Below are 26,247 nucleotides of genomic sequence, written 5' to 3' on the forward strand. Positions count from 1 at the left end.
TCTGAGGTAGTACACGGATCCGTCACCTTCACTGAAAACGAGGCAATAATTTACACTGTGAATAGTGCTGTGAAAGTCAATGGGAGAAGGAAGATGCCATTCAGCACAAAAGCTGACAAAATCTGATTGTTAAGTACCAGTCAGTACATTAGACTTCATATCTCTCTAAAGAGTGAGGAGGGAGAGAAATACCTCGTATAATACTGAGACATGTTACAGAAGACAGATGCCAAGTGTATACTTTCTAAAACTTGTATGGTTTAATGCATTTTTGTAGTCATTAGACTGCATTTTCCGTCTACCCTTCATCGTGACAGCTGCAGTGTGTCATAGACCTTAAATCAACAAAAAGAAGTAGAATATCTTATTCTGTTTGGTTGGCAAGGAGCTTCTGTTGAAGTCTGCATTCTTTAGAGATGGCTTCCCTACCAGACCATCTGGCTTGACTATTTTGCGACTTTCATTTTCGTTTGCAAATTTGCTGACATCTCAGCAAAAACGCACCATGATTAGGAAGTGAACTTAATTCTGATACGGAAGTTTTGTAGGTATGCCTGGAAGGAAAAAAAGATTAACAAAAGTAGTAATAGAATGAAAGGAAAAATTGAAATCTTGATTATCAAGTAGAGAAATAATCAGATATGGTGAGCAGAGATTTGTATGCTGAAGGCAACACTTGGAAGCAGAGGGAGTGTTATGTAGTACAGTTTCCCAAAATTACTTGTGACCTTATTTGGAAGGTTGATAAAGATGTGTTTAAAAGGTATGAAACAGTTTTCAATACAGTCTGTGATTGGGTCCATAGCTTGTTCTACCAATGTTGGAAGCCAGCAGGGAGTTACAAATGGACTATGGAAGGCTCTTGAGAAGTATGTTGTTAAGAAAGCCATTTCAAAGGTGAGAAATATTAAAACAAGTTGTACTATCGGAAGTGGTTACTGACTTTAGTTGTCAGATTGACACTGAAACAGAAGGTTCCCCATGTGACTGATTAAGTCTGGACTTCTGCCATACCAACAACCGTATTCCATGAGACCACAAAATGCCAATACTTGTTCTTGGCCACCAAATCTTTGAGATCCCCAAATGTCTCCCAATTTATTTAGGAGAAGCTCATTCTCCTGGCACCCACTGAGTACTGGAGACTAAGGAACGAGCAAAAGGGCTCGTCAGAAACACTTCAGAACAAGCAAAACCTTCAGAACTGAATAAACTCAGCTTATTTGTTGTTCAAACCAAACTATGAATCATTAAAATACAAGTTGAAACCAAGGTTCCCAGATAATTGCATTTCTGGAACCGGAGGGCTTTTTAAAACATGGGAATTTGCAATAAGCTGGGACAACTATAATTGCTCCATAACAATTTACCTTGTTCCATATGCAAAAGGAGTAATGTGATCTACCAGTTCACATCATACAGTTTTTAGTAGGTTGAAACCATAGCTGATTGAATGAGAGGGTAGGTTTAGAAGCTTGAATAAAGTTTGTGGGTCATAACCTTTTTTTAGTTTACCTAGAAATGTTAAGGTTAAAACTAAGATTTACCTTGTCCTTGTCAACCAGGTTGAAATAATTAACCTGATGTATTGGGTTTGCACGGCAAGGTTTTGGTAGCGGGGGCGGGATACACGGCTGGCTTCTGTGAGAAGCTGCTAGAAGCTTCCCCTGTGTGTGATGGAGCCAATACCAGCCGGCTCCAAGACGGACCCACCGCTGCCCAAGGCCGAGCCCATCAGTGATGGTGGTAGCACCTCTGGAAGAACAGATTTAAGAAGGGGAAAAAACTTGCTGCAGCTGGAGAAAGGAGTGAAAACATGTAAGAGAAACAGCCCTGCAGACCCCCAGGTCAGTGCAGAAGGAGGGGAGGAGATGCTCCAGACGCCGGAGCAGAGATTCCCCTGCAGCCCGTGGTGAAGACCCTGGTGAGGCAGGCTGTCCTCCTGCAGCCCACGGAGGTCCAGGTGGAGCAGATCTCCACCTGCAGCCTGTGGAGGACCCCACGCCGGAGCAGGGGGATGCTTGAAGGAGGCTGTGACCCCGTGGGAACCCTGCACTGGAGCAGGTTCCTGGCAGGACCTGCGGATCTGTGGAGAGAGGAGCCCACGGAGCAGGTTTTCTGGCAGGACTTGTGACCCCGTGGGGCACCCGCGCTGGAGCAGTCTGTGCTCCTGAAGGACTGCACACCGTGGAAGGGACCCACACTGGAGCAGTTCGTGAAGAGCTGCAGCCTGTGGGAAGGACCCACATTGGAGAAGTTCATGGAGGACTGTCACCCGTGGGAGGGACCCCACGCTGGAGCAGGGGAAGAGTGTGCTGAGTCCTGCCCCTGAGGAGGATGAAGCGGCAGAGATAATGTGTGACGAACTGACCGTAAACCCCATTTCCCGTCCCCCTGCGCCACTGTGCGGGATAGGTAGAGAATCCGGGAGTGAAGTTGTGCCCGGGAAGAAGGGAGAGGCGGGGGGATTTTAAGATTTGGTTTTATTTCTCATTACTCTACAGTGCTTTGACTGGCAATAAATTAAATTAATTTTCCCCAAATCGAGTCTGTTTTGCCTGTGACGGTAATTGACGAGCGATTTCTCCCTGTCCTTATCTCGACCCACGAGCCTTTTGTTATATTTTCCCTGTCCAGCTAAGGAGAGGGAGTGATAGAGCGGCTTTGGTGGGCACCTGGCGTCCTGCCAGGGTCAACCTACCACACCTGAATGCTTTGAAACACAAGGATTTTCTCATTTTGTTAGTAATTTCTTGTAAAGACTCCATTAATATTTAAATTTCTTCAATCTCCAATTGAATCTGTTAATAACCTTACACAGTGTCAAGAAAAATCATTGGTGCAGTAAGGTGCTTAGAAATGGAGTCAAGGCAAATGTTCCACTAATTGTTCTTTGTTAAAATAATGGACGTCTTGATTTGTTATGTAACAAACCTTCATTTATTTGCCTTTCCTAAATGGCTATTCTACTTTTTTGCTCATTTGGAACTCTCTGAAATGGTTGGTGGCAGACAGGCAAAATTTTTCCAAAATCAAATCCTTTTTCTATATGTTAGCAGCAGAAGACAAATAATTTACTTGGCTTCCTGCCTTTCCACAAACTAGACCTGTGTGTGCTTTCTTCCTGCCACAGTCTGCCCCCCCGCCCCGACTTGCAGAGTGTTACATTTCAGTCTGTAATGATAAGCTGTAGTTTGGTTGGTTGGTTGGTTCCACTTTTGTTTTGAAAGATTAGAACTCAGTCTTAGCAAGATGTCTTCACTTGGAAAAGGGAGAAATTGGGATTTGCATTATCTTTTTGAACCCTACCACTCTAATTCAGTAGGTGTCATGGTGGGAAACATGGAGCCTGGCAAGCACATGGGCTTCTTTGTTCTGTTTTGTTTTGAAATGTTTCTTTGGTAGTTTGAGGAGGAAGTGCTGAGGCAGGAGGACATCATCCCTGGGCCTGTGAGAGGAGTTCCAGGATGTCAGGGCATGCACAGTCTTCCTCTCTGTTTTGTATAGTAGGTGACAGTAGTTGGCACTTCATTTCTTGGGCTTCATGGGTTCCCTCCTACACTGAGATACTCTAACAACATTAAGTTCTTAGGGTGAAGATGTCATATTCAAATTTGAAAGCTGAGTTGTGTATCCAGCCTACAAACACTGAAGCTGCTGGGAGCTTGGCTTATCCAAAGTGTATCTGTGTTACAGTCCATCCAAGACGTCTCCGACTACCTGGGCCAAATCTGAGCAGTGTATCAAGAGCAAAACTACATTTTCACCACACAGCTCTAGTGAGATGTGATTTAAGTGTGAGCCCTATGTAGGTGCTCTGGTGTTACAGCTCTGTATTATTCAACATATTCCTACGCAGGTAAGATGAGAAAAGAAAAAACAACTTTTAGTTACTATCTTGCATTACTATATGTTTATGTTACCATTATGAATCTTCTTGTAGTCTATTTACCGCTTCATGTGCTGGTGAATTGGCATAGGGGTCACAAACCACATTATTTTTTTCAGCTTTAAGCATCATCAGTAAATGTAAAACTGAAGCTTCAAATCGCATTTTTAGTCTCAGAAAAATAGAAGTGGTGGCATTCATATGTTTTTCAATCAGTAGCAAGCATACTAAATCTCAGCGCAGGCTAAAAATTCTTAGCACAGTTACAGTAAGTGTCTATTTTTAAAAAACTTAATACTTTAAAAAACATTATTAATATTTAAACAGACACTCCAGAGGTACATTAATGTTTCTGAAATTATTCAAATTATGTTGTTATTGTTGTATTTATTACACACATTTGGCATGATAGTCTTGGTTGCTATTGTTGCTATGCATCTGTTTATGAACTTTTTTGCATTTGGTTAATATCCTGGAAGCCACATGATGATATGAAAGTGAGGTGGGAGAAAACAGTTGCATACCCCCCCTGTCGTATTCTTACCTTCCATCATAAATGCAGTCAACAGAGATGTAATAATAAAAAAAGCTCAACTGACCTTGGTTTTCAGAACATTTCCATTTTTTGTCAGCTTGAGCCACTGTTTTTGTGCAGCTCTGTTAAGTATGCTGCATCGCATTTGCTTTATTTTTTAAGTTGGTGACTTATATCTCCTGTGCTGAAGTTCTGATTACCTAAGAAAAAAGAAAACCTAGCATCACTTGCTGGAAGAAAATGCAGTCATATTCAGCACACTTAAGAAGACCTGAAAGTGAAGGCACACAGAGGTTTTTATATATATTATTTGTCACCATAGTTATTTCAGTCTATGAATAGTAAATTGACTTTGTTTTGAAATTCAGTTTTTATCTCTGTGTTCTTCCTCATTACCCAGAAAAATGTATTGGAAGTTCTTGGGATGGGGAAAAGGAGGAGGAGCCATATGTACAGGAATTTATTGTGGTCATAAAGGATGCAAAATGCGATCGCAGCTATAGTAGCAATAGTTTTGCAGATAAAATAGGAGAAAAATCCTAAATATTCCAGTTGTACTGCAGTGAAATATCTAATTATGTGCTTTGTATGAAGTATATCAGCAATCCTTTTTATTTTATTATTCACTAATACAAATATTAGTATTGCAGATATGTTTAGAATGAAGCACATAACTTAATTGTCAGTTTGGGAACTAATGCTCCAAACCTCTTTATTTCCCTGCGATATATTTTCATACTTGCTTGGTTTCTTTTTGGTTTTATATTTTATTGTTAATATTTTAAACAATATTGTTATTTCTGGACTGCAAATCTGTATTGTGGGGATTTTTATTCATTTTCAGAAGTTCAGAAATAAAACTTGGTGAGAAGATGATGTGAAATAAGGCAGACCAGCCTTTACAAACCGAAGAGTAATCCCAAACTGCTATTATACTACTATTTTACTACTATTTTTTTGTTATCTCTGCCTGGATTAAGAACAAAACTTTGTAATATAGGGCTGCTCTGAAGTTTTATTAACCAGTTTCTTAGTGTCAGATTAATTTGTTCCGGAAGGAATATAAATCATGTGAGGTGAAAGAAAATTGATTTTTACACCACCTTTCACTTGTTGCACTCGTAGTAGTATTAGCTTCATTAGGCTTTCATAGTGTTTATAGGTATTTATAAAACATTTAAAACTTGATATATTGAGGTACTTGAATGGGTTTCAGGCATTAGAGAATTATACTGAGTTTATATTGTTATCAATCTAGTGTTTGGCACATTGGTAAGGAAATGTTTGCTTTATTCTCATTATAGCCATAAATAGAAATTTTTTGCCAGACACTAAAGAAGAACTGATACATGTAGCGAGAAACCCTAAGACTTTGAAACAATGCTGTAACATTAAAGGTAAAATTTGTACAAATAGGAGTTTCACAAATATATTGGAAGTCACAAAAAACATTTGGAATTGTGCAAGAATTCATAAACGCTCATTCATAAACAGTGGGCATTTTGCTTCTGTGTTTAATCTATCAGTCAAAGTTACCAGCTATTGCAGAAAATGCCCAAGAAATGTGTTGTTAGAAGTATTTCTCCCTTGCAGTGCACGTATAATGATACTAACTACTAATATAATATAAATGCTAACAATAAAATAAAAGGAAATAAAAGGACAACCTAGAGAAGACAAAAAATATTGAGAAATCAAATCCAAGGAGATATTATACAGTTCACTTTGAAGTTTTATGTCTTAATTTAAAAAAACAACAACAACAAAACACAACACCCTACATACTACGTAGGAGCATAGTTTACTTTTCTCCTGTAGATGCTATCTAGCTGATTTTGTTGTTGCCCTCCTACATTCATTTTACCAATGAAGATTTTAAAGGTTTTTACTGTAGCCTTTTGATTTTGTAACTATTTCTAATATTTTGGAGCTATTAAACAGGATTTTATAGTTTAAATGTGCCTGAGAGTATGATAAATAGAACATTGCAGGCAGTTCCTTAATTTTTTTGTCTTTGTCTTTGTTTTCAGAGAATTACAGCTTTTTATCAAGTTGAAGTGTTTTATTTTCAGTTTATTTAGCATTGTAATGTCAGATGACCTGATTCTATCAAGCATGTTCTCATTTAATGGTCATTTATTACACAAGTTGCCAATTTTTTTTCATAGGAAGTACTCATTGAGAAAGTTCTGTAGAGTCTGAAAAAAGCCACGTGTATTTTTCTGCAAGCTGTAGCTGTTATTTGCAAGAGAAGTCTGCCTCAGTAAGGATGATGGTGAAATACTTCTTGAAGACCTGAATCAATGTGCTTGTCATTCAGTAATAGTGGAGGCATGAAAAAAAAATCCAAACAAACCCCCTCTGTTTTTTAAAGATCAAGTAGTGAACTTAAATTTAGATTATTATTTTGTTTCCCAGAGGCATGAATTAGAGATACCTTTAAGCTCAAAGAAATCAGTGTTACTTATTTCTGGAGCAGAGATCCTGTCTAACTTGCCATCTCTTGGCTCCCACCAGTGTTCACATTCTACTTAAAAATTCTGTTTTCATAGCTTCAGGCTTTCTGCAGTGTGCTTCTGCCACGCCTTTCCTTCCAGGTGTATTAAATAAGGTATATTTACATTGTGTAACTAAATGCTGTCTCTTATAATGCCATGTCTCTAAGCTATTATAAATGAGACTTAGAAATGTCTCCTACCTAGCTAGATTTTTAAAATTCCCGTATTGCTTGAAAAATAGGGCATTTCAGAATAAGCTGCTGCTGCTGTACTGGATTGAAACTTTCCAAGTTTCAGTTTGGTTGCTTCCAGTCTTCTGTCCTGAAACTCTGGACACACTGGGACCACAGGAGTTACTCCCCCAGTGCTCAGCAGAAGTGCACGCAGCAGATGTCTTTTGATAAGCGCAAACCAGCTCTTGATAATTTGTTTTCTTTCACATGTCTTATACAAAGGAAAAATTGTAAAATCAAATGCAAATATGAGAAAATATAATTCAAAGTTACCACCCTTATGTACAAATCCACAATAGACAGTGACTGGAAAAGAAGGTACTGTTTTATCTGTCAGTGTTGAGCAATGGTTTTCTTTCCAAATAGGTCTGAATTACTTGTGCAGTTTGCGTATCAAATAGGTTCTATTTTTAAAAAAAATTAATAGGGAAGATATTTTGCTATTGAAAAATATGGAAAAATATTTTGGTATTGAGCAGTAGTCTTGATTTGTTAGTGGTCTTATCAGTTTTACTTTATGGAAAAAACACTCAAGGATTTGAGTGGATCAGTGCAATTTATTACTGTGTCCCCTAAACTTTAGAAAACCAACAGTTTTTAAATATAATGATAGTAGTTTTCTCTTAGACAATGTAGTAAATGCGTGCTTTCCTAAAGCCAGGTGACTAATGGAAAAAATGTAATAGTACCTTTTAAAACTTGCATTTGGTTTCTTTGTTTTGAGGTTTTCCCCTCGTGTACAGCATTTGTGATCTTAGAGCGTTGTTCTGTCAAGTGAAGTTAAGTTTTGAAAATATTTCCAGAATGCTTCTATGTAGTGAAAATTCTCACATAATATGTTCTTAGTGAAGTTGTATTTGAGACAGCTAATTCTGTGTAAATTGTTGCTCCTGTATCAGTGTGGTAGGGGAGTAGTTCAGAAATGAGTTTTCAATCATTCCACAGCTGTACCAACAGTTAATGCTGCTAATGTTCACTGGTAGCCTGCCAGTATGTGAGAAACAGATGCCGCTCTAATTAATAGTCAAAATTAATACCCTTCATGAATGAAAATGATTGAGGGAAGGCAGTATAAACAAGTTAATTTTCTCTCAGTTTTCAGAAATTGGATTTATTTTTTCTTCTTATGTCTCTATCCCTGTTTACCTTATGTGTTATCTTCATGAGTCTGGAGAGTAGACATGCAAAACTCTTTTACGTGACATCATTACACTATGCTGTGATCAGCAGAAATGAAGTTTGCTTGACGAATATAGGCTAATGTGTGGATTCTTCATGTTTCTAACCAAAGATGTGTATTCACTTCATGAAGAAGTAGGGTGGTGTTTGTTATTTTTAACTCTTCACTAGTAGCAAATAAGAAAATCTGAGATCAATTTGTCTTCAGTATTGCTTGTTTTCATTTCAAAGCTGTGTAATTTTAATATATAACTTATAAACACTTGGTCACAGGCCTCCTGAACTCTTATTTGGCATATTTTAGTTGTTGTTTTCATATAATTTCGTATGCCTTTATTCACCTCTGACACTTGTTAGTGGAGCGCTGCTATTTTTCTTATGCTTGAATAATAGCACATCATCTCTGTTTTGCTTCAGTGTGCCAAGGAAAATGTGCAAAGATGAAGCACGTTGCTGTCATAGCATTAGAAGGATATTTTGATTCCAAGGAAGTACAAGCAGTGCATTCCTTTTGCAATAAAAATGCTAGCTTGATTTTAAAAAAATGTTTCCTACAAAGAAACAGCTAATTACATTCATAGCACATTAACAGAATATGCAACTTGAGTAAAGATGCAACAATATATCAAATAAAGTAATTACATAAATTGAAGCATCTTTGAAAAGTAAGACAACAAGTTGTCTGAGTGTGTTATTTAATACCAACTTAATATCACAGCACCAAACAGTAAGACAGGTAAAGTACATCAAAATATTAATTATATGGACTCATGCTATAGCTTATAATAAATGCTTACTTACTGCTTCTCTTCAAGGGAATTGCTGATAGAAGTTAAAGCATAACATCTTGAATTATTCACAAGTATCTGAATTATGATGGGTAGATCTAAGTGATACCCAGAAGAGCTTTGATATTCAAACAGGACAAAGCACAAAGACTTTTTATCAGTTCTCTGAAAGTTGTGGATATGAGATTTGAATCATTCATTCATGCACAGATTTTTCAAGCTACAAACTATTGTGCTGTAGTTCTGAAAAAAAGAAAAACATTATGTTTTGGTTTAGTAAGCTAGATTTTCATCCTGTTTTAAAATTAAAAAAACCCAAACAAACATTAAAAAGAATTTCCAAAATTTTTTACAAGGTAAGATTAAAAAAAAAATAAAAAATTGCCATGATTCCTTTAGACAAATCATTATCCAACAGCAACCTGTATCTGATGTTTTCAAGGTAATTGGTTTCAGTAAGAAGATACTGAGCCATTTTGAATTTGACTTGGTAAAATTCCATTCAAGCAAGCAGTTTTCTCATAGTCCTTCTAACAATTTCTCTTAACCCCTATAAAAGATGAAGACATATTATACTCCATCCAGGCAGAATTTGGTTATTCCACAGAAGATTAGGTGACTCAGGCTGTGATTTGCTGCTTTTAGCAAATGTAACAGCTATTTGGAATCAATTCTTGGTAGCATAATTTTTGATAAGTTGTAAATTAGAGATGATAATTTAACCATTATAGTTGGCAAATACTGTCGGGCACTTGGTAACTCAGCTGGAAGTTGTGACAGTTACCCAGTAAACGTCAGCTCCTGATCCGTTCCCTTGCACGGGGATCCGCGCGGGCTTCTGTTCTTTCTCCCCACTCCTGTGGGAGAGGATCAGGAGCTGGAGCCAAGGGCAAGTTCTCAGCACCGTTGGGTTAGGTCCAGAAGGCAAAGAACAGCAGAGCAGCTTTTCAGGAGTATACATTAGTTTTGAGAAAATTCTGTCTTCTAAAAGTTGCTAATACTGGAGAGTGCATTAAAACAGCAATAATTTTGACAATAAGGATTGTTCAGATACTCTTATTTTGAAGCAGCGTGGAGGGCAATTTTGAGAAACATGCATTTTTAGAATTGTTTTAACAACTTCATCCTCAGTTTGGGCTCATGTTATGGCACTTTTATATCTGCATGAACTAAAAGATACTGATCTGTTGCTTGCCATTGGAGATGATCTTTTTCTAAGGCTCAATCAAGAAATCTGTGAAGAGAAGAAGTTATTTTTTATGGGAGTAGAGAAGCTATTGCTTCATTTACATATTTGTTTCGAGAAGTGAACGCTGATTTTGAGTGAAATTCCTGAGAAATGTAGCTTTGGCCAAGGAAAGAATAAGAACGGGCAGTAGTTTATGCTGTAATAGTCATATTTGTATCACAGATTTTGAGATTCAGACTGCATTGCTATTCCTTCCCCATACTGAAAATAGTTACGTTTTCATTGTGCTGCGACCACTTGTGTCTTGTGTCCAGCAAAACCTCTGATCCCGAATACGTGGGCGGGTGGATGGAGCCAGACCTGCTAGCTGAATCCCTGTACAGTTCAGGGCAGGTACAGCAGCATGCGGGTTGCAGATTGCTTATTGCAGGATTGGAGCTCAAGCGTCTGTTCCTTATTTTATGATGCAACAAATACAATTTGACTTCTCGTACTGCTGGCTGTCTTGGTGCATACGGAATGTAAATGAAACAAAGAGATGGGATTAAATGTGTAAATTTGGAATTGTTTTGGAAGGCAGTTCTGCAGGAAAACTTGCAAATATACACGGAAAATGATGAAGTGTTAATAATAGGAGTTGCAGTGTAAAAAATTGTTGCATAAAGCGAGGCTTGTCATTTTCAAAGGTAATATGGGGAGTAGGAAAAGAAATTGAATAATTTAAATATGAAAGGCAATGAAACGGAATGAATCAAAGTATGACTAACAAGGTGATTTAGTGAGATGTAGTTAAGCTGGATGCAATGTGATTTTAAAAGAAGGGCGTAGATTTAGTAATAGAAATGTAGATGTTCAAAGCAAAACACAAAATAAGCAAAGGATTCTAAGTGGAGGTAATGTTTAGTAACAATATTTTCAGTGTAAAAACTATTAGGTATTTAATTATAATTTCATTAATTTTAGACCTCCTCCTACATACATAACAAAAAAAAAGGGAGCAAGTAGCCAGGTTGTTGTAATGTAAAATAAACATTGAAAGGGAAAAAATAAATGGGCCATGACTTTACAGTGTCACTGTAAAATAAACAATGAATATTTTACTGTGAACTAAGCAATGTTGGATAAAATAAAGGATTAGTAAGACTGAGAGGTAAAAAATTAAAAGACAGTATAAATACCACCTAGAAGCTAGAAGCTTGTTCTATATGATGAGCAGAAAATTAAAATAGTCTGGTGTTTATGAAAGGTTATTAGCAGTCACTACTTGTTGGTGACCTAATATTGGACTAGTTAGACCACTGGTTAGATACAATGTTTGAGTAATATGTATCAAGGTATTAGATCCTTTCCAGTGATTTTAGCTTTCACAGCTGACGTGCTAAATACATACCGTACATTATCTGAAATTTGGGCAAATTCTTAAATGGTTTTAAGTAGTGGATTTCTGGCTCAAAGGATTTGGCCCTGCGAAAACCAAACATATACCTTATTTGATGTATTCCGATGTCTGATTAGCAAGGCAAAGACTGCATACACAGTGTACCTATATTGTAATAAAACGTGTACTTCTTTACCAATATCTAAATATAGAATAAAATTTTATTTTCTCATTCCATTGTTTCCCTCACTAAATGGGAAGTACCGCTGTGTATTTTAAAAAAGAAAAAATCCTGATTCTTTTTTTTTTAGATTAAAAAAATATTCAAAATGAGCTCTGCACTGAGAATTTGTATGCTGAGCATGTCAGACTGTGAATCTTTATTATTAGTGAGCTTTATCCTTGAGTACATAGCTTGCAATTCAGTTTGAATATTAAGTGTCAGGCTCAAATGCACTAGTGAGAGATTTGCAGCAGCCAGCAGGTTCCTGTTCCAACCTTCGAAGCCTTTGACCTCTCTCTTCATTGATAAGTGGTCTTATTTCAGACATGTCAGCTTCCTGGTGTGAAGCTCCTGATGCTGTGAGTGATGGAGAAGGTACCATTGCCTGCAGTTTGTGGTCTTTGTAGTACACTGGGAGAGGTTACAGATGAAGAAAAAATTGTGTGGAACTGGTCATTCAGAAACGTGGAGGAAAATGTGTGATGCTTACAAATCCCGTTCTTCTACTTGGATGTAGCACACCTAGAAAGAAATGTTGTTAAAACAAAACCCACCTTTTTTTTGTTTACAAATTGCAAATCTGGGACAAATGGTTCTGCAGAGATGTGTTCTCTGTGCCTGGGCTATAGATGGCATCGTTTATACTTGTGCTTTTGGTCTTTTTTTCCTCCCATGAAAATCAAAATTTGATTAGCACAAGCAGAAATGTTTTGTAGGGTGTGTTGCTCTTGGGTAGAATCTGCTGCTTTCCTTGACATAGCTATGCTTCCCACTTTCTTTTCTTCTGATCAGAGGTGAGCATTTAAACTGCAGTGTAGGATCTGCATGGACTTTTTCTATACTATGCCTTCACATTTTGCAGTTGTAATTGTACTCAGCTGGAAACAACAACAAGGTTCTCCTATTTGTAAAATAAGCACTGACTTTTTTTAAAATCAGTTGTAGTCATTATACCTAGCAGGAGTAAATGTACAAACATGGAAGATTTATATTATTTTACTGTTTGCTGCTTTTTCATACTGAAATCTTACTTCATAAACAGTGAGAATACTTTTGATAACATTGGTAAAGATACCTCATGTGCAAAGGCAGATACAACTTTTGCCTTCTCTGTAGAAATAGGCTACCTGGTGGGAAGGTGGACCCTTTTAAGACCTGATAACCTTATAAAAGCCAATTTTCCTGAAGATTGGTAACTGTCACCTAGCCCACCCCATCCCCTCCGTGTCCAGGGTGTCAAAGGATGCTTGTGTATTCTGTGGTGATAAAAATGTCTTTGGATCAGAAAATGTGGAGTGTCTACCCAAAGGAGATGTTTTTGTCCACAAGAAACATGCTTCAGTCAGTGGAATGTGCCATACCCTCTAATTACAGTTTTTCCATTAGGGCTCATAACATCTGCATGCTACTGCATTGCTCTTGATATGTTACATTTTCCTGGTCATAGTGATAGATACAGCCTAGAGTTGAGCTGTTTCTGTAAGAATAATCATGTCATAAATCACAAAGCTATTGGTTAAACTGTTTGGGTTTTTTTCCTTTTGGCAACTTTATTTTCCCTTGTTCTGGTCATTAATTTCAGTTGGTATTTATTAACAGCTAAAGGTCTTAGGCAATGTCTAAATTTTTATTAAAAAAGAAGAAAAAATAGGTAAATTTACCATTCTTTTCTCTACATCTGAAATTTCTTTCAAAACTCCATTGCTTATACAGGCGCAATTCATTTCTTGACCTATGATAGATGAGAGAACCATTAGTTTAAAAATGTAAAATTGTAAACCCCCTATTCTGAAAGTATAATGTTCCTGCTTTTTAGTCTTTGTCAGTATCAGGGTATTCAGTGCTAAAAGCTCACCATTGGAAATGATAGAAGGACTTCTTTATAGTTGCAGTTGATAACAGTTAAGCCTTTTTCAAATTACTTGGTTATTTCTGCATCTTCTCTGAATGCCTTGTTCACTTGAATTTGTTATAGATGATCTTTTAGTCTAGCAGGGATATGAGTGTATTACCATGGTTAAGCATATGAGTAATCTTGCTGGTGTTCCATGGAATTGTTCTACCTGCTCAAGAGCTTAGGTAGAAGAACAGTCTCTGTTGCAGAAGACTGAGGAGAAAAGAAGAAATTCTGAGGAAAAGTTCCAAAGTTGTTATTTGTTGAGTAGTAGGTATGATGACTATAGTAATGGAGAAACTTGGTGCCTGGGACTTTGCCACTTTCCTGCACGGACTGGGGAGCTGATTTTCCCAGAGCGGTAGTCTCATGCATTTGGAGCGAGCTGTCTTTGCAGCCAAAGTTTTGAAAGATCTCTTTTTTTAAGGGACCTTTAAAAAGCTATTTGAGAACTTACACTAATAAAAACAGTCAGTATATATCGAGTAGAAGGTTGGTTTATGTTTTTCTTTTTTCGGTTGGGTTGTTTTCGTTTGGTTTTTTTGGAACTTCTTTTGAAAATATTTTCAAAGAAACAAACTGATTTTTAATACTTTTTCAGTTTATGTAACTTTTTTCATTAGTCTTGAATTATTTCTAAAGTTTATTTTTTGTTCTTCTTTCATAGAGAGGTAGTTTTTACCTCTGTGTGTTTTATGCATCGGGAGTAGGCAAACATGTGGCTATATTTTTGGTGTAGCAGCCTCATGTTATCAAGAGTGCTTTTAGGTAGTCACATAAATGTAATTCTTATAATTCTGTTTTTACTGCACCCATCTCTCTCCATTGTCTGTCCAGACTATAGCTGTTAAAAAATAATAAAAAAATAAAAATAAAAAAATTGAAAGGATATTTGAATGTCACTGCCAGTATTACAGATATTCCCCCCCTCCTTTTTTTTTTTTTCTTTTTAAGCTGTGAGTTTTGGAAGTCTGATACATGCAATAATGTAATACATTTAATGATGTTGCTCGTTCTTTGTACTTTGGATAGTTTGATCAGTGTTACTGCAAGTGAAGATATACATTTTAACTGTTTGTAGTAGCATTAAATCAGAATAAGAGGTGTTCCAAGAAAGCAATAGAGATAAATGATACTAGGTTATGATGAAACCCGAGGTCATTATTACAAAGAAATATTCTGACAGCAATTAGTGGTGTTTGTAATTACAGTAGTACTACTCTAATATGAGGAGAGGCTTGGTAGTCTGGCAAAGTCCTGAGAGTTTGATGACTTCTCTCGAAAGCTTGAAGGCACTGAAGACTTTACTCATCGACTGAGTATGCACAAAATCACAATAACTGATGTAAGGCATTTTTGGTGCGTAGCACTGTAAAAATGTAATTTGACTAGTTGTTTTTTTTTTTTTCCCCAGAACTCTTTAAACCTAATTTGAAATAAAGCAAAAACATCGCTAAAAACTACTAAGGCAGGAATAAATTTCTGTTGTGTGTAGGCTTAGAAAGGAAGGGAATTACATGAAAAAACCACAAATTTTTCAGCTTAAACCCTCTAAAATTGTATTTCTTTTCTGAGAACTTCATTAATAATCTGTGTGAAAGAGAATTGACTTTTGTTCCCATGCAGAGGGGGCATTGCCTATGGAGGACACATAGTCACCACTTAGCATGAGTTCTGTGCAATCTGTAGAAAATGTCATTCATACTACTTAAATGGTGATACTAAGAATAAGATATTTTGGTTATTAACTTGGGATTTTTTTTTATAATTTTGTGAGAGGCTGAGGTTGTTCTTAAAGGAATACTTAGTATGTTGTAGAAAACAATTTATATTTTTATTTCTTTATTGAGCAATATTGAATTATGAAACAGAAAACTAAAATGTTGTTAAGAATACAGTCAGTGAATTACATTACAGTGCTTGCCCCGCCCCCTCCCCCCCCCCCCCCCCTTACTTTCTCTCCCACAGTCTTCATGTATTTTTGGGACATTAATCTTCATAATGGCAATGGAATGCTATGTATTTTTGAAAAATTGATCTGAAATGAAACACTCAGTGAAGAAGTCAGTAGTGAGGGTTTGATGCTATTTGCTATATCAGCCATTGTCTACATCCAGATTTCCTACCTTACTGTGATTACATTTGTCTTTTCCCAATATTTCTTTCAGTTTCATAATGTGTTTGCTGTAATACTTAATACTATGGGTTTTATGCTGAAAATATTTAAACATCTGCATGGCCTCAGTCACAGGAACAACCATTTTGAACTCAGTGGCTTTCTTTATATTTGAAAAAGTAGGTATGCATTGAAACATTCTGGCAATTTCAATCATTATCTCTGGGTAGGGGGATATACCTTGCAGGTGATGCTATTATCTCAAATGAGATATGGAAATAAAAGCAAAGATAGTTTGAGGATATCACGGTCTTGTTCTGTATTGCAGCCTGTAAAATGCTGCTGTACTGTAGGGCTCAGAGGAGGCACAAAGAACTTTGTGCACAGCTTGTAGAGTCTTTTTAAAATAATCAGTATTTTAACAGATCCGTGGCATTTTTACCTCTAATACGTGGCAGTTATGAATCTGGTGGTCATTACAGCCTCCATTGTACAGATGAGAAGCTGTGTATGTTTCAGTTAATATGCTGAAGTTCTTATCTGTTACTGGTGTCTTGTCATCACATTGCACGGAATACTTACTAAGGGGCATAGCCCTAAAGATAGCAACGTTATACTACAGGATGTTTGCCAAAGGTCCAGGACAGGGCTGAAATCAGTTCTGTTCCCACCTTTCCACTGTGTCCCCTCATTTACAGATGTCAGCACACAGAATAGAGTATCAACTAACAAACATAATGCAGAACGCTAACATTTGGCCTTAATATTTCAAATAAGTTCTTATGCCAAGAACAGCTATTCAGTTTCAAATGCCATTTGGACAAATCCCTGCTCACATTTACCAAATCTCAGTATTTGTCCTCCTATCACAAAGAAAACTTCTGTGATTCCTGTATGCAAATATATGCTCTCTGTACTTCTTGAATTCCAAATGTGCTGGATGCCATTTTACTTTTGAGACACAAATTTACTTAATTTTGACAGATCAAACCTTGAAACCGCATAGAAAATTATTTTCACAGGACTTTACAGTATAATTCATTTTACAGTGAATATTTCAAAATATTATTCTTTGCAGTGAAGGCTGTATATCCTATATAAGCATTCTTGACTGTACTTTTGGTGTAGGTGATTGTACTTCTTCCCCTTCTGCACAAAGCTTCACTCTTGACGTTATATCAAATGTTTTTCTGCTCCTTGAGTTTCTTCTGTATCTGCTTCGCAGAGTACAGTCTGTGCTTTGTGCTTCATTCTTCCTAAGATTCTTTTCCTTTAGAAAATTGACCCAGGGCACCTTGCTTCCATCTTGCTCTTGTCATACAGACCACATTCCCTGGCGACACCGGGCCACCTTTCCATCACAGCAGCGGCAGCACTCCGAAGAGGGAAGGCGAATCAATGAGAATCGTCGCGCACATCTATCATGAGGCTGGTGATTGGGATTGCATTGACTTGCCAGGTTTAGGCACCGGCATTTCAAACGTAGACATCCTCGGGCCTGGTGTCAGCCGACTGCTGCTGAAGCCAAGAGCCAGGAGCTGAGCCCGCGCCCTCCCCCATGGGGCGCAGCCTCACGGCGTCTGAACACGGCGGGCAGAGCCAGGTCCAGGGAACAGGCTCTGTCCACGGACAGCCCCGAGCGAGGCGGTGGACCAAGCCCAGGATCCGTCTGGGGAGTCCGGTCAGGAGCCACCGTTCACTGGGACAGCGAGAGGACGGAGGCGAGGCGACAGTGTAGGTCTGGAGGCCACGCAGGAAACAGGACCGAAGGCAGCGGGGAGGGGAGACGCGGCGGAGGTCTAGGGGGTCCACCCAGGAGACGGGTTGCTTACAGCCCGTGTCTGAGGTCTGGCCAGGGCTGGAGAGGGGCAGCCCCATGGTATAGTTTAGGCTAGGGGCCAGAGACTGAGAAGTACTGGGTTCTTCCACTGTGATAAGAAACCCTGTTCTGTCAAATATCCATGAGAATGATCGCCTTCCAAAAAAATAGCGATAATAAGGTGATGCTCAAGGCTTATGATTAAATCTAATGGTAAAAAAGTGCAGCTAGAAATGCTCAGTAAATGGTTTCAATCTACCTCTTCTAAGGCTAATCAATGCGGTGAGATTCTCTACATCGAGTGTGCTAGAATAAATATCAAATATAGTTTATCATATTCCAGTTGCATTTCTTTTTTCTCCTTTCCTCTTTTTTTAACCTGGTGTTCTAAGGATTTCCTCTTAGTGCCTACAAACATCTCCTTTTGACAGACAGTGCAAATTAAAAGATATGGCTAGGCAAAGGAAACTGGAACCCAAATATGCCCCCTGGGTTTTCATTTACAGTTAGAAGCTACAGACACAATTACTGCTGACAGAAATTCAGAAGCCAGTGGCAGAGTGCATGTGGCAGTAGACTCATGCCAGGCAGTAATTGGGAAGATTATTTTTAATCAGAGCATATCCTACAGCCCAAACATTAGAAATCTCTTGTAAGGCTGACAGGAAATTAAACCGAGACCAAACAAAAAAGCCTCGAAATAGAAGTAATATGGTTAGAAGTCTAATGATGGCAAAACTCACTGCTTGTTGTATTTGGCTGTTATCTAAAGGGAATGACTTTTAACTTGCTGCAACAGATATCATTGTTTAATTGCATTTTTAGAACAGAATTAAAGTAAAAAATATCAGATTAGATCAATTTATACATAGGCTTTTGATAAAGGTGTGAAGCAGTAGGTGTTAGGTCAGGCTTAGTGATTGTGTATATGTATTAGTAGTAATTTTTATTCTTTCCTTGGGTTTTTTTCTTTTTTTGCTTGTTTGGGTTTTGGGGTTTTTGTTTGTTTGGATTTTTTAAAAATTTAATATAATGCTTAAGGGAGCTACTTATATGGAAAAAATAATATAATGTCTGGGATACTCTTGGAATGTCTGGGTACAGTAACTATTTATGAAGCCTGAATGGCCCGGGGCTATCTTTCTCAATGACCCTGCAGAATAACCTCTGCTTGTTTGGGCTGCCCGGGCTGACTGCCCTGAGGGAGAAGAGACCAGGCTATTCTCAGTACTTGTCTACACACCTGAAATTTTCACCTGAAAAGACAACTTTTCCATTTTTAAGTGAATCTTAAAACATCATCTTCTTTGCCAGACTTTTACATACATGCTTAGCAGGAGTCTTCTAGTTCACTCTCACGTTTTCCTTTTCTCAGAAAAGAAAGACGTGAGCGCTGCAGAATGGTAACTCTGCTGCTGATCCGAAGAAGGCTGTTGCTGTTCTTGTATATGCCTGTCACATACAAATGTTGTAATACCAGATGCAAGCAAAACGTTGCTAATTGTATATTTATTTCTGTGTGATTGGAGCGCAAAACAAGAGCCTACTTCATGTTATGCTAAGATACATGACAGTTGTGGAAAAGAAAATTTAGCATTAAAAATGCATATCTTTAGTTTTTCTTCAAGGCTGCTTTTAGTTGTGTGGACAGTCTTGATGACGTTTCATGTCAATACAAAGAATAACAATGTATAATGTCAAAGTCCATCATAGTCGACTAGGTTATCTTGAAGCTTGTAAATAGGATTTTGTCAGAATGTAGGGGGGTTTTTTCCACAAAATTGTTAGCATTTTTCAGCTGTATTTCCTTCTACTCAAAATTGCTTCATGTTATCACATGAATACAACTGAAAAATCTTGCTTGTTTTTTAGATATTGCCTGAGTAGCTAGATAACAAATAAAGTATACTTCATAACGTGCGGTTTCTGCAAAGCGGTCTACACGACACCTGGAAATACAGTCACGTACTGTGTAATAGGTGGTGGACCTTCATCGTTGTCTGTGGGGTTTACAAGAGCCTCCAGGTGCACTGCACAAGGAGCTTTCCTTCACTGGCTGTGTCACATGTAGGACAGCTACGTGGCTTCAGGGAAACTAGTATACAGACTGGATATTTCTTTGGTTCGGGAGAAATCTTTACAAACCTTTGTAAAGTTTCTAAACGTGCCACTCTTCCTTTTGTCCAACAGTATGGTAAGAAGGTGCCTTTGATGGTGGTATGGAGTACAGGGCTGCGGGTGGAGTTCCACTCGCCTTTTGGCAGGTGCTTCTAGACCATTTGTTTTGAGGAAATCCTCTCTTTGCTTCTCATATTCAGATTGCTAAACATTTTAAGCAATGTCTGTAGTCAGTAAGGCATAAAACTTCCATATTTCTCTGTGAAGGAAATTAGAGAGGGGTTATACAGTACCGTAAAAATAGGCAAAATGAATAGTTACTCGTTGGTTAAATCGTATAGCCAAGTTAATTGTTTTAGTGGTAACTATTTTTACAGTTTGTCTGCGTTTGCTCTGATTTAATACAGCAGTACTTTGTAAATTACATACAACAGCATATTCATATTTTTCCCTGGCTTTGCATATATTTATAAAATTCTGTACCTCTTATTTCTGTGTGCATTGTGAGTTTCCTCAGTCACTGGAATGTGCAACTGCAGGATAAATAAGGAATACTAGCAGTAGCAGTTGGGAGTGTAATGTTTCTAAAATTAATGATAGGTAACATTATGCTAAACAGAAAGTCTGCTAGGATTGAGTGGTCAGATACAACTCTTTCAGAAAAGGAAAATTAATGTACTGTTAACCTCAATGAGGTAGCATTTTAATCAGTACAAAGTCTAAAAAGGGAGAGTTTGCATTTGAAAAATCACAGTGTTTTCAATAGTGAAACACAAGTACCCCAATGGAGAAAACCTGAGAGACTTAATTTTCAATTATTCAATTCAATTTTGTTGACCATGAATAAATTTCATGTGGCATTTAAAGGTGGTCCTAAATCAGATGTAATTTTTGAAAGTGTGGGCTAATTAGTTAAAAAATACTTCTCCTTAGAGACTTATAAGGAACTCTCAATACCATTAAATTACCTTGTGTTGTACTCAGAGATATTTTTGATCGTGCACAAAGACACACTACCCAGAAAGGGTAAGATGCGGTAGTTTTAATGTATAGTTTGCGTGCCTATGCAGCCTTCTTATGTGGGCTGCCTTTTCTTGTAGCATTTTTACATGTATGTGGTTCATTTTATTTCATAAATAAAAAGAAACTTATGTCTTCAGCTCAGAAATAGATTAATGTGGGGGTTTTTGATGGTAAGACAGTTGCAATTACTGCTAGGAGCTTCACTTGTGAAGTTGGATCTTACTTTGATAGAGACTCTCCTAGTGATGGTCCCTGCTCTGAGCAGACCAAAATGCAAGCATGTTTTCTGTTGCTGATTGTCACCTTCTCAGATTCTGAAGGTGTTGGGCTTTTTTATCAATATGTGTGATAGTTGCAATATTACCTGATGTGCTTATAGAACAGGTACCTTTCCAGTACTGTTAGTTCTTCTTGTTTATTCTCAACTGCATTAGAAATAGCCAATACTGACTTTTGACTTGCTGATTTTTTGTTTCTTTGTTTTGTGTAAAATGGAATCACGTATAGGGATAACGTATTTTGTGAAAAATATTCAATGTGTTTACTGTTCGAAATTCTGTTGAAGTGGATAAAAAGTATATTAAATTTATCTACGGAATGTTTTGGTAATACATAGACCTAGGTGTGCATTTTCCTTGAAGACTCAAAATACGTACAGTGTTTCTATTTTTGGGAATATTTGTATCACAGAGTATATACTACCACTTGCACATGGAAATGAAAAATGAGTGTAGGAAGAATCTGTTATGAAAAACACAGCTGAGCTTACTGTAACTTCTAAATTCAGTGAATAATTCAGTAACATATTATATGTCACCAACTGGTCATCAATAAGAAAAAGTGGCATAGAATAGTATGTTAATCTATTCTAATTCCTAGCTATGTGCATGTATAACATATGTGGGATGGCCCCTTTTATTTTATGATCATCTTTCTTTTGCAAAATTGCTAAAAGTTTTCAGTTGAAAAATACACAAAAAGTAAATCAAGAGTTGTTTGTTCCTATTGAAATGGAAACCTATATTGGGGTAAATTTTTAGCTATGGCATAGTAATTGCATATCTATTTTAGTAGGTTAGTTCATAATGCAAACATAGGATTTAGGTTTCAAATAAATTGCAAACTGCCTGGAAGTTTTTACTGTCCATTGAATGATTAATAAATATATAATAAAATCTTTGCTGGTATTTGTGAATCAATAAGCAGATTTTGCTATTCAGCTTTGTACTACAATAAAAATGCAATTATGACCCAATAATGTATGCAACCTTTCTTGTGAAAGCCCAAATAATGCATTATCGATTTTGGTTTTTTCTTACAACACTTTGAATCTTAAAGCTTACCTTCAGCCTTCCATGGGTGCAGGGCACAAATATGATCTTTGAATCTCCCATTTCCAGTAAGAATGTATTTTTCTTTTCATAGGAAACTCCACAGAAGTCCCATGCAAGTGGTGCCTATTGTTTTCATGATCGGAGCCTTCTTTCAGTAAGTGCACTGATTTTTGTTGTTTATTTTACTTTCCTTGGAATTTGAAATCTCTGTTGTGCTGTCATAATGAATAAAGAAATACTTCGGTCTTCACAACTTGCTATGCTGATGCTGGATCACAAGACTAATAGACCATAAGTACAAGATCTGATGCCTTTTAGTCTTCAGTGAACAACAGCTTGCTAGTGACATGCTTAGAAAATAGTCTTCCCTGTTTCTGGTCATAGGTTAAAGTGCTCTTCTCTTGCATTTCCCATTTACATGTTAAGGTTATGTCACTATTGTATTTATTTTACCTTTGGCTGATTCAGTCAGAAAGAAATTACTTTGTATATAGCTTAGTCACAAACACTTTTTTCTCTTAGAACAGCTATGGATAATTCAACATGCTTTCCTTTTTAAATACATCCATAATGTCAGAATAGGGAAGATCATGAATTAAGCTGAGAAATTATAGGACATGTGAAAAAGTATTTGTGCTGATTCATTTTTTGCTTTTTACCTTCCTGAGAAGAGACTTTCACTTCCAAACTATTTGTTGCCCTTTAATACTTGGAATTTATTTTTCTTTTATTTTTAACACATACATAGAACCAATATTAAGCACTTTTAATTCAGAATATAACTTTCTATACTTATTTTTTTCTGATACTTCTGTAGATATTATTAAAAGTGTATGATTCTCAGTAGAAGTGTATTTGGTACTTCTCAAACAATTTTTAATAATCCTCTGCTTAAAATAAACTATAATGCTCTATCATTTCATATTGGGTAATAAGCATGGCTTGTTCTGTATTGGGGTGACTGAATAGATTTGTGTTTTATATACATTTATAAGTATACTTTTCTTTGTTCTGTGTGTAGAAAATAAAAAGTCACACATGTATATTGACAAGATAATAGACTAAATTCAGGTTTTTGGTCAAATGTAATACTATTAGTAGTTGAGTTGTGCCCCAACATATGAAGTTTGGTGGCATTGAAAAAATTAGACATACAGGCCTTGTTAGATATAAGAAGAGTTTTACATTTATTCTCCTACACTGAACACAATCTTCCTCTTAATGTCTTTGAAAAAATATTTCATTATTTCAAAAAGACTTCCTAGCTTACAAGACTAAAAAAAAAAAAAAAAAAAAAAGAAAAAAGAAAAGCCTGTTCATCTTGACGAGAGATTTAAATCAATTCCGTAGTGCTCAGCATGCTTGTTGCTTTTAGCTTTTCTTCTGTCGCTGTCATGGTTGAACCCCAGCCGGCAACTCAGCCCCACGCAGCCGCTCACTCACTGTCCCCCCATGGGATGGGGGAGAGAATCAGAAGAGTAAAAGTGAGAAAACACATGGGCTGAGACAAAGACAGTTTAATAGGTAAAGCAAAAGCCGTGCACGCAAGCAAAGCAGAACAGGGAATCCATTCACTTCCCACGGGCAGGCAAGTGTTCAGCCATCTCCAGGAAAGCCGGGCTCCATCACGCCGAACAGGGACTTGGGAAGACAAATGCCGTCACTCCGAACATCCCTCCTCTTCCTTCTTCTTCCCCCAGCTTTAGATGCTGAGCATGATGTCCTATGGTCTGGAATATCCCTGGGGTCAGTTGGGGTCAGCTGTCCCGGCTGTGTCCCCTCCCAACTCCTTGTGCCCCCCCAGCCTCCTCGCTGGTGGGGTGGGGGGAGAAGCAGAAAAGGCCTCGACTCTGTGTGAGCCCTGCTCAGCAGGAACCGAAACATCCCTGTGTTATCAACGCTGTTTTCAGCACAAATCCAAAACACAGCCCCGTACTAGCTACTATGAAGAAGATTAACGCCATGCCAGTCAAACCCAGTACAGTCACAAACAGTATTTTCCATCACAGAATAACATTACAGCTCTTAGCAGAATTTGATGCAATTGGCAGTGTCTGTTAGAAAAATTCTGCTAAAAATTGCAAGAATGAGGTTGGTGTTTTTAACCCATGGGAGACAGTGGTCCCTGAAATAATTACTGGCATGTTTTTAGGAAGCTAACATTAATTTGACTCTGAATATAGTGCTTCAGAATCTATAAATGTAGTTGAAGGAAAAGATATTCATCTTCCTTCAACAAGCTAAAGGAGAGATTTGGGATATACGACAAGAAAGAAGAAGAAAATGCACATTTGGAATTTGGGGAAGGTTTAATGCTGCCAAATCTCAATGTGCATAATTGGTTTTATTATTTTCCCTTGTGATCATAACCTAACCAGCACAATGAATATCAATCAACTTCTAGGGCTAAGAGGTCATTTTTTTACCAAGCTCAGACTGAAGTCCAGCATGTTGCCTGGTAACAGACTATGTAGATGAGTTGGCTCTTTAAGTACACCATATGGCTGGGCGTTATGCCCTATTCACCCGTGACATGGTGTACACATGTAGTACATTACTGATTATAAAATGGTTTGTCCCATTCCCTTATTTAGAAGCAGTATTTAAACATAGCAGTACCAATCCAACACGGATGTGTTAAGATTATGGAATTGTATGTAATGAGACAAGTAGCTGTCACAAGTTTCAAAAACCTCATGTAATAATCACAATAGATTTTGTGTTCGGTATGCTTCAGTTGAATTTAAGTATAATTTCTAGCTATGGTTGCTTTACAGTATTTTTCTGTTTCATTTTGATAGATAAATATGTTGAGGTAAGTACAGTTTTAATGGCTGAATTACTGAGAAATCCTGGATTTTAAAATTCAATTTTGTAGCCTATGCATTTATTTGGCATTTGACCTTCTATTAATTGTGCAATAACGTCTACAGTACTCTACCAAAGCAGCAGTGCATTAAGCAAACCAGTAAACAAAGCAATAAAAGACAGTTCCAGAAAACAACAACTAGAAATAAACATGACCGGCAAAGGAGATAGAATTGTTCCAAATATATAATGGAAAATCAAGCACAAAGAGTGACTGACAAGAGGTGTGTAGCAGAAATGGATGTAAAACCTAGATCAGCGGTTAAGACCTCTCTCATTCCCTTAACTGGAGCATTTTTCCTGTTCTGTTGTCATGAACTGGAACTCATTAAGGTGGGAATACTGTAGAGTGCAGTGTTAGGCAATAGCACATGCCACGATCTCCATGCTCTGGATGTCATATGTCAGTTAAAATTGAAAGATAAGAAATGGGATTGATCTTGTATGTAATGACAATGATCTGCACAAGTAAAATGGAAGATCACTGACTGGTTCCCAGTTCAGAAGGCTGGACAGTTAGCAGTAGTGATGTTGCATTTCTCCATGTCTAGGTTATTTGGAAAGATGAATTATTGTGTGTAGCCCTCCCCTACACAACTGCCTTGCCTAAAGCTATAATTCTTTGGCAAGGAAGCCGTCTCTCTTTGGTGTTCCACCCAAGTTCTCTGAAAACAGTTCAGAAAAAAAATAGAAGAAAACTGTTGTCTTTTCCATGTTTTGCAGAAAGTTTATACAATTGCTTTTCAAGAGAAAAGTTCTGTATACTTGCTCATTCTATTGTTTTTTCTTACTCTTCAAGTTGTATATAGTTGTTACATAGCGTGATAAACATACCGTAGTTAAGTGATCTCGTTGTTTTATTACTAACACATTTCCTTGGCTAGAAATTTTTAAGGTAATCGGGAAGGGATGAGACAGGGGTGCTGTTCCATGTTGATTTGATGGTTGCATCCTTTGGAAGATCTCCCATGATTATCCACATTTTAAACCCCAGTGGATGTAAATGCATCGTAAATGCATGTATGCAAGTATGCTGTCAGTCTCAAAAGTCTTATCTTCACCTCTGCAGTCTGTCAGTGACTCAAAACTACTTGCCATGCTGTAAAGGCCTATAAAGCCATTGAAAGAAAGACATTCAAAACCCTCTTCTCTAATTTTAGAGC

The 26,247-nt window shown here is 37.4% G+C and overlaps 1 protein-coding gene across 14 annotated transcripts in view; it reads left to right on the forward strand.

The window, feature by feature from the left end:
* RBFOX1 (RNA binding fox-1 homolog 1) overlaps positions 1-26,247 on the forward strand; it is a 1,352,985-nt gene that overhangs the window by 538,022 nt on the left and 788,716 nt on the right. For all 14 annotated transcript variants that reach the window (XM_049791518.1, XM_049791517.1, XM_049791521.1 and 11 more), the window contains one exon: positions 22,308-22,370. In XM_049791518.1, coding sequence (XP_049647475.1) covers positions 22,308-22,370 — 63 coding nt within the window. The remainder of the gene's footprint in view (positions 1-22,307; positions 22,371-26,247) is intronic.

The sequence above is a fragment of the Accipiter gentilis genome, chromosome 33 (genome assembly GCF_929443795.1).
Source record: "Accipiter gentilis chromosome 33, bAccGen1.1, whole genome shotgun sequence".
NCBI lineage: Eukaryota > Metazoa > Chordata > Aves > Accipitriformes > Accipitridae > Astur > Astur gentilis.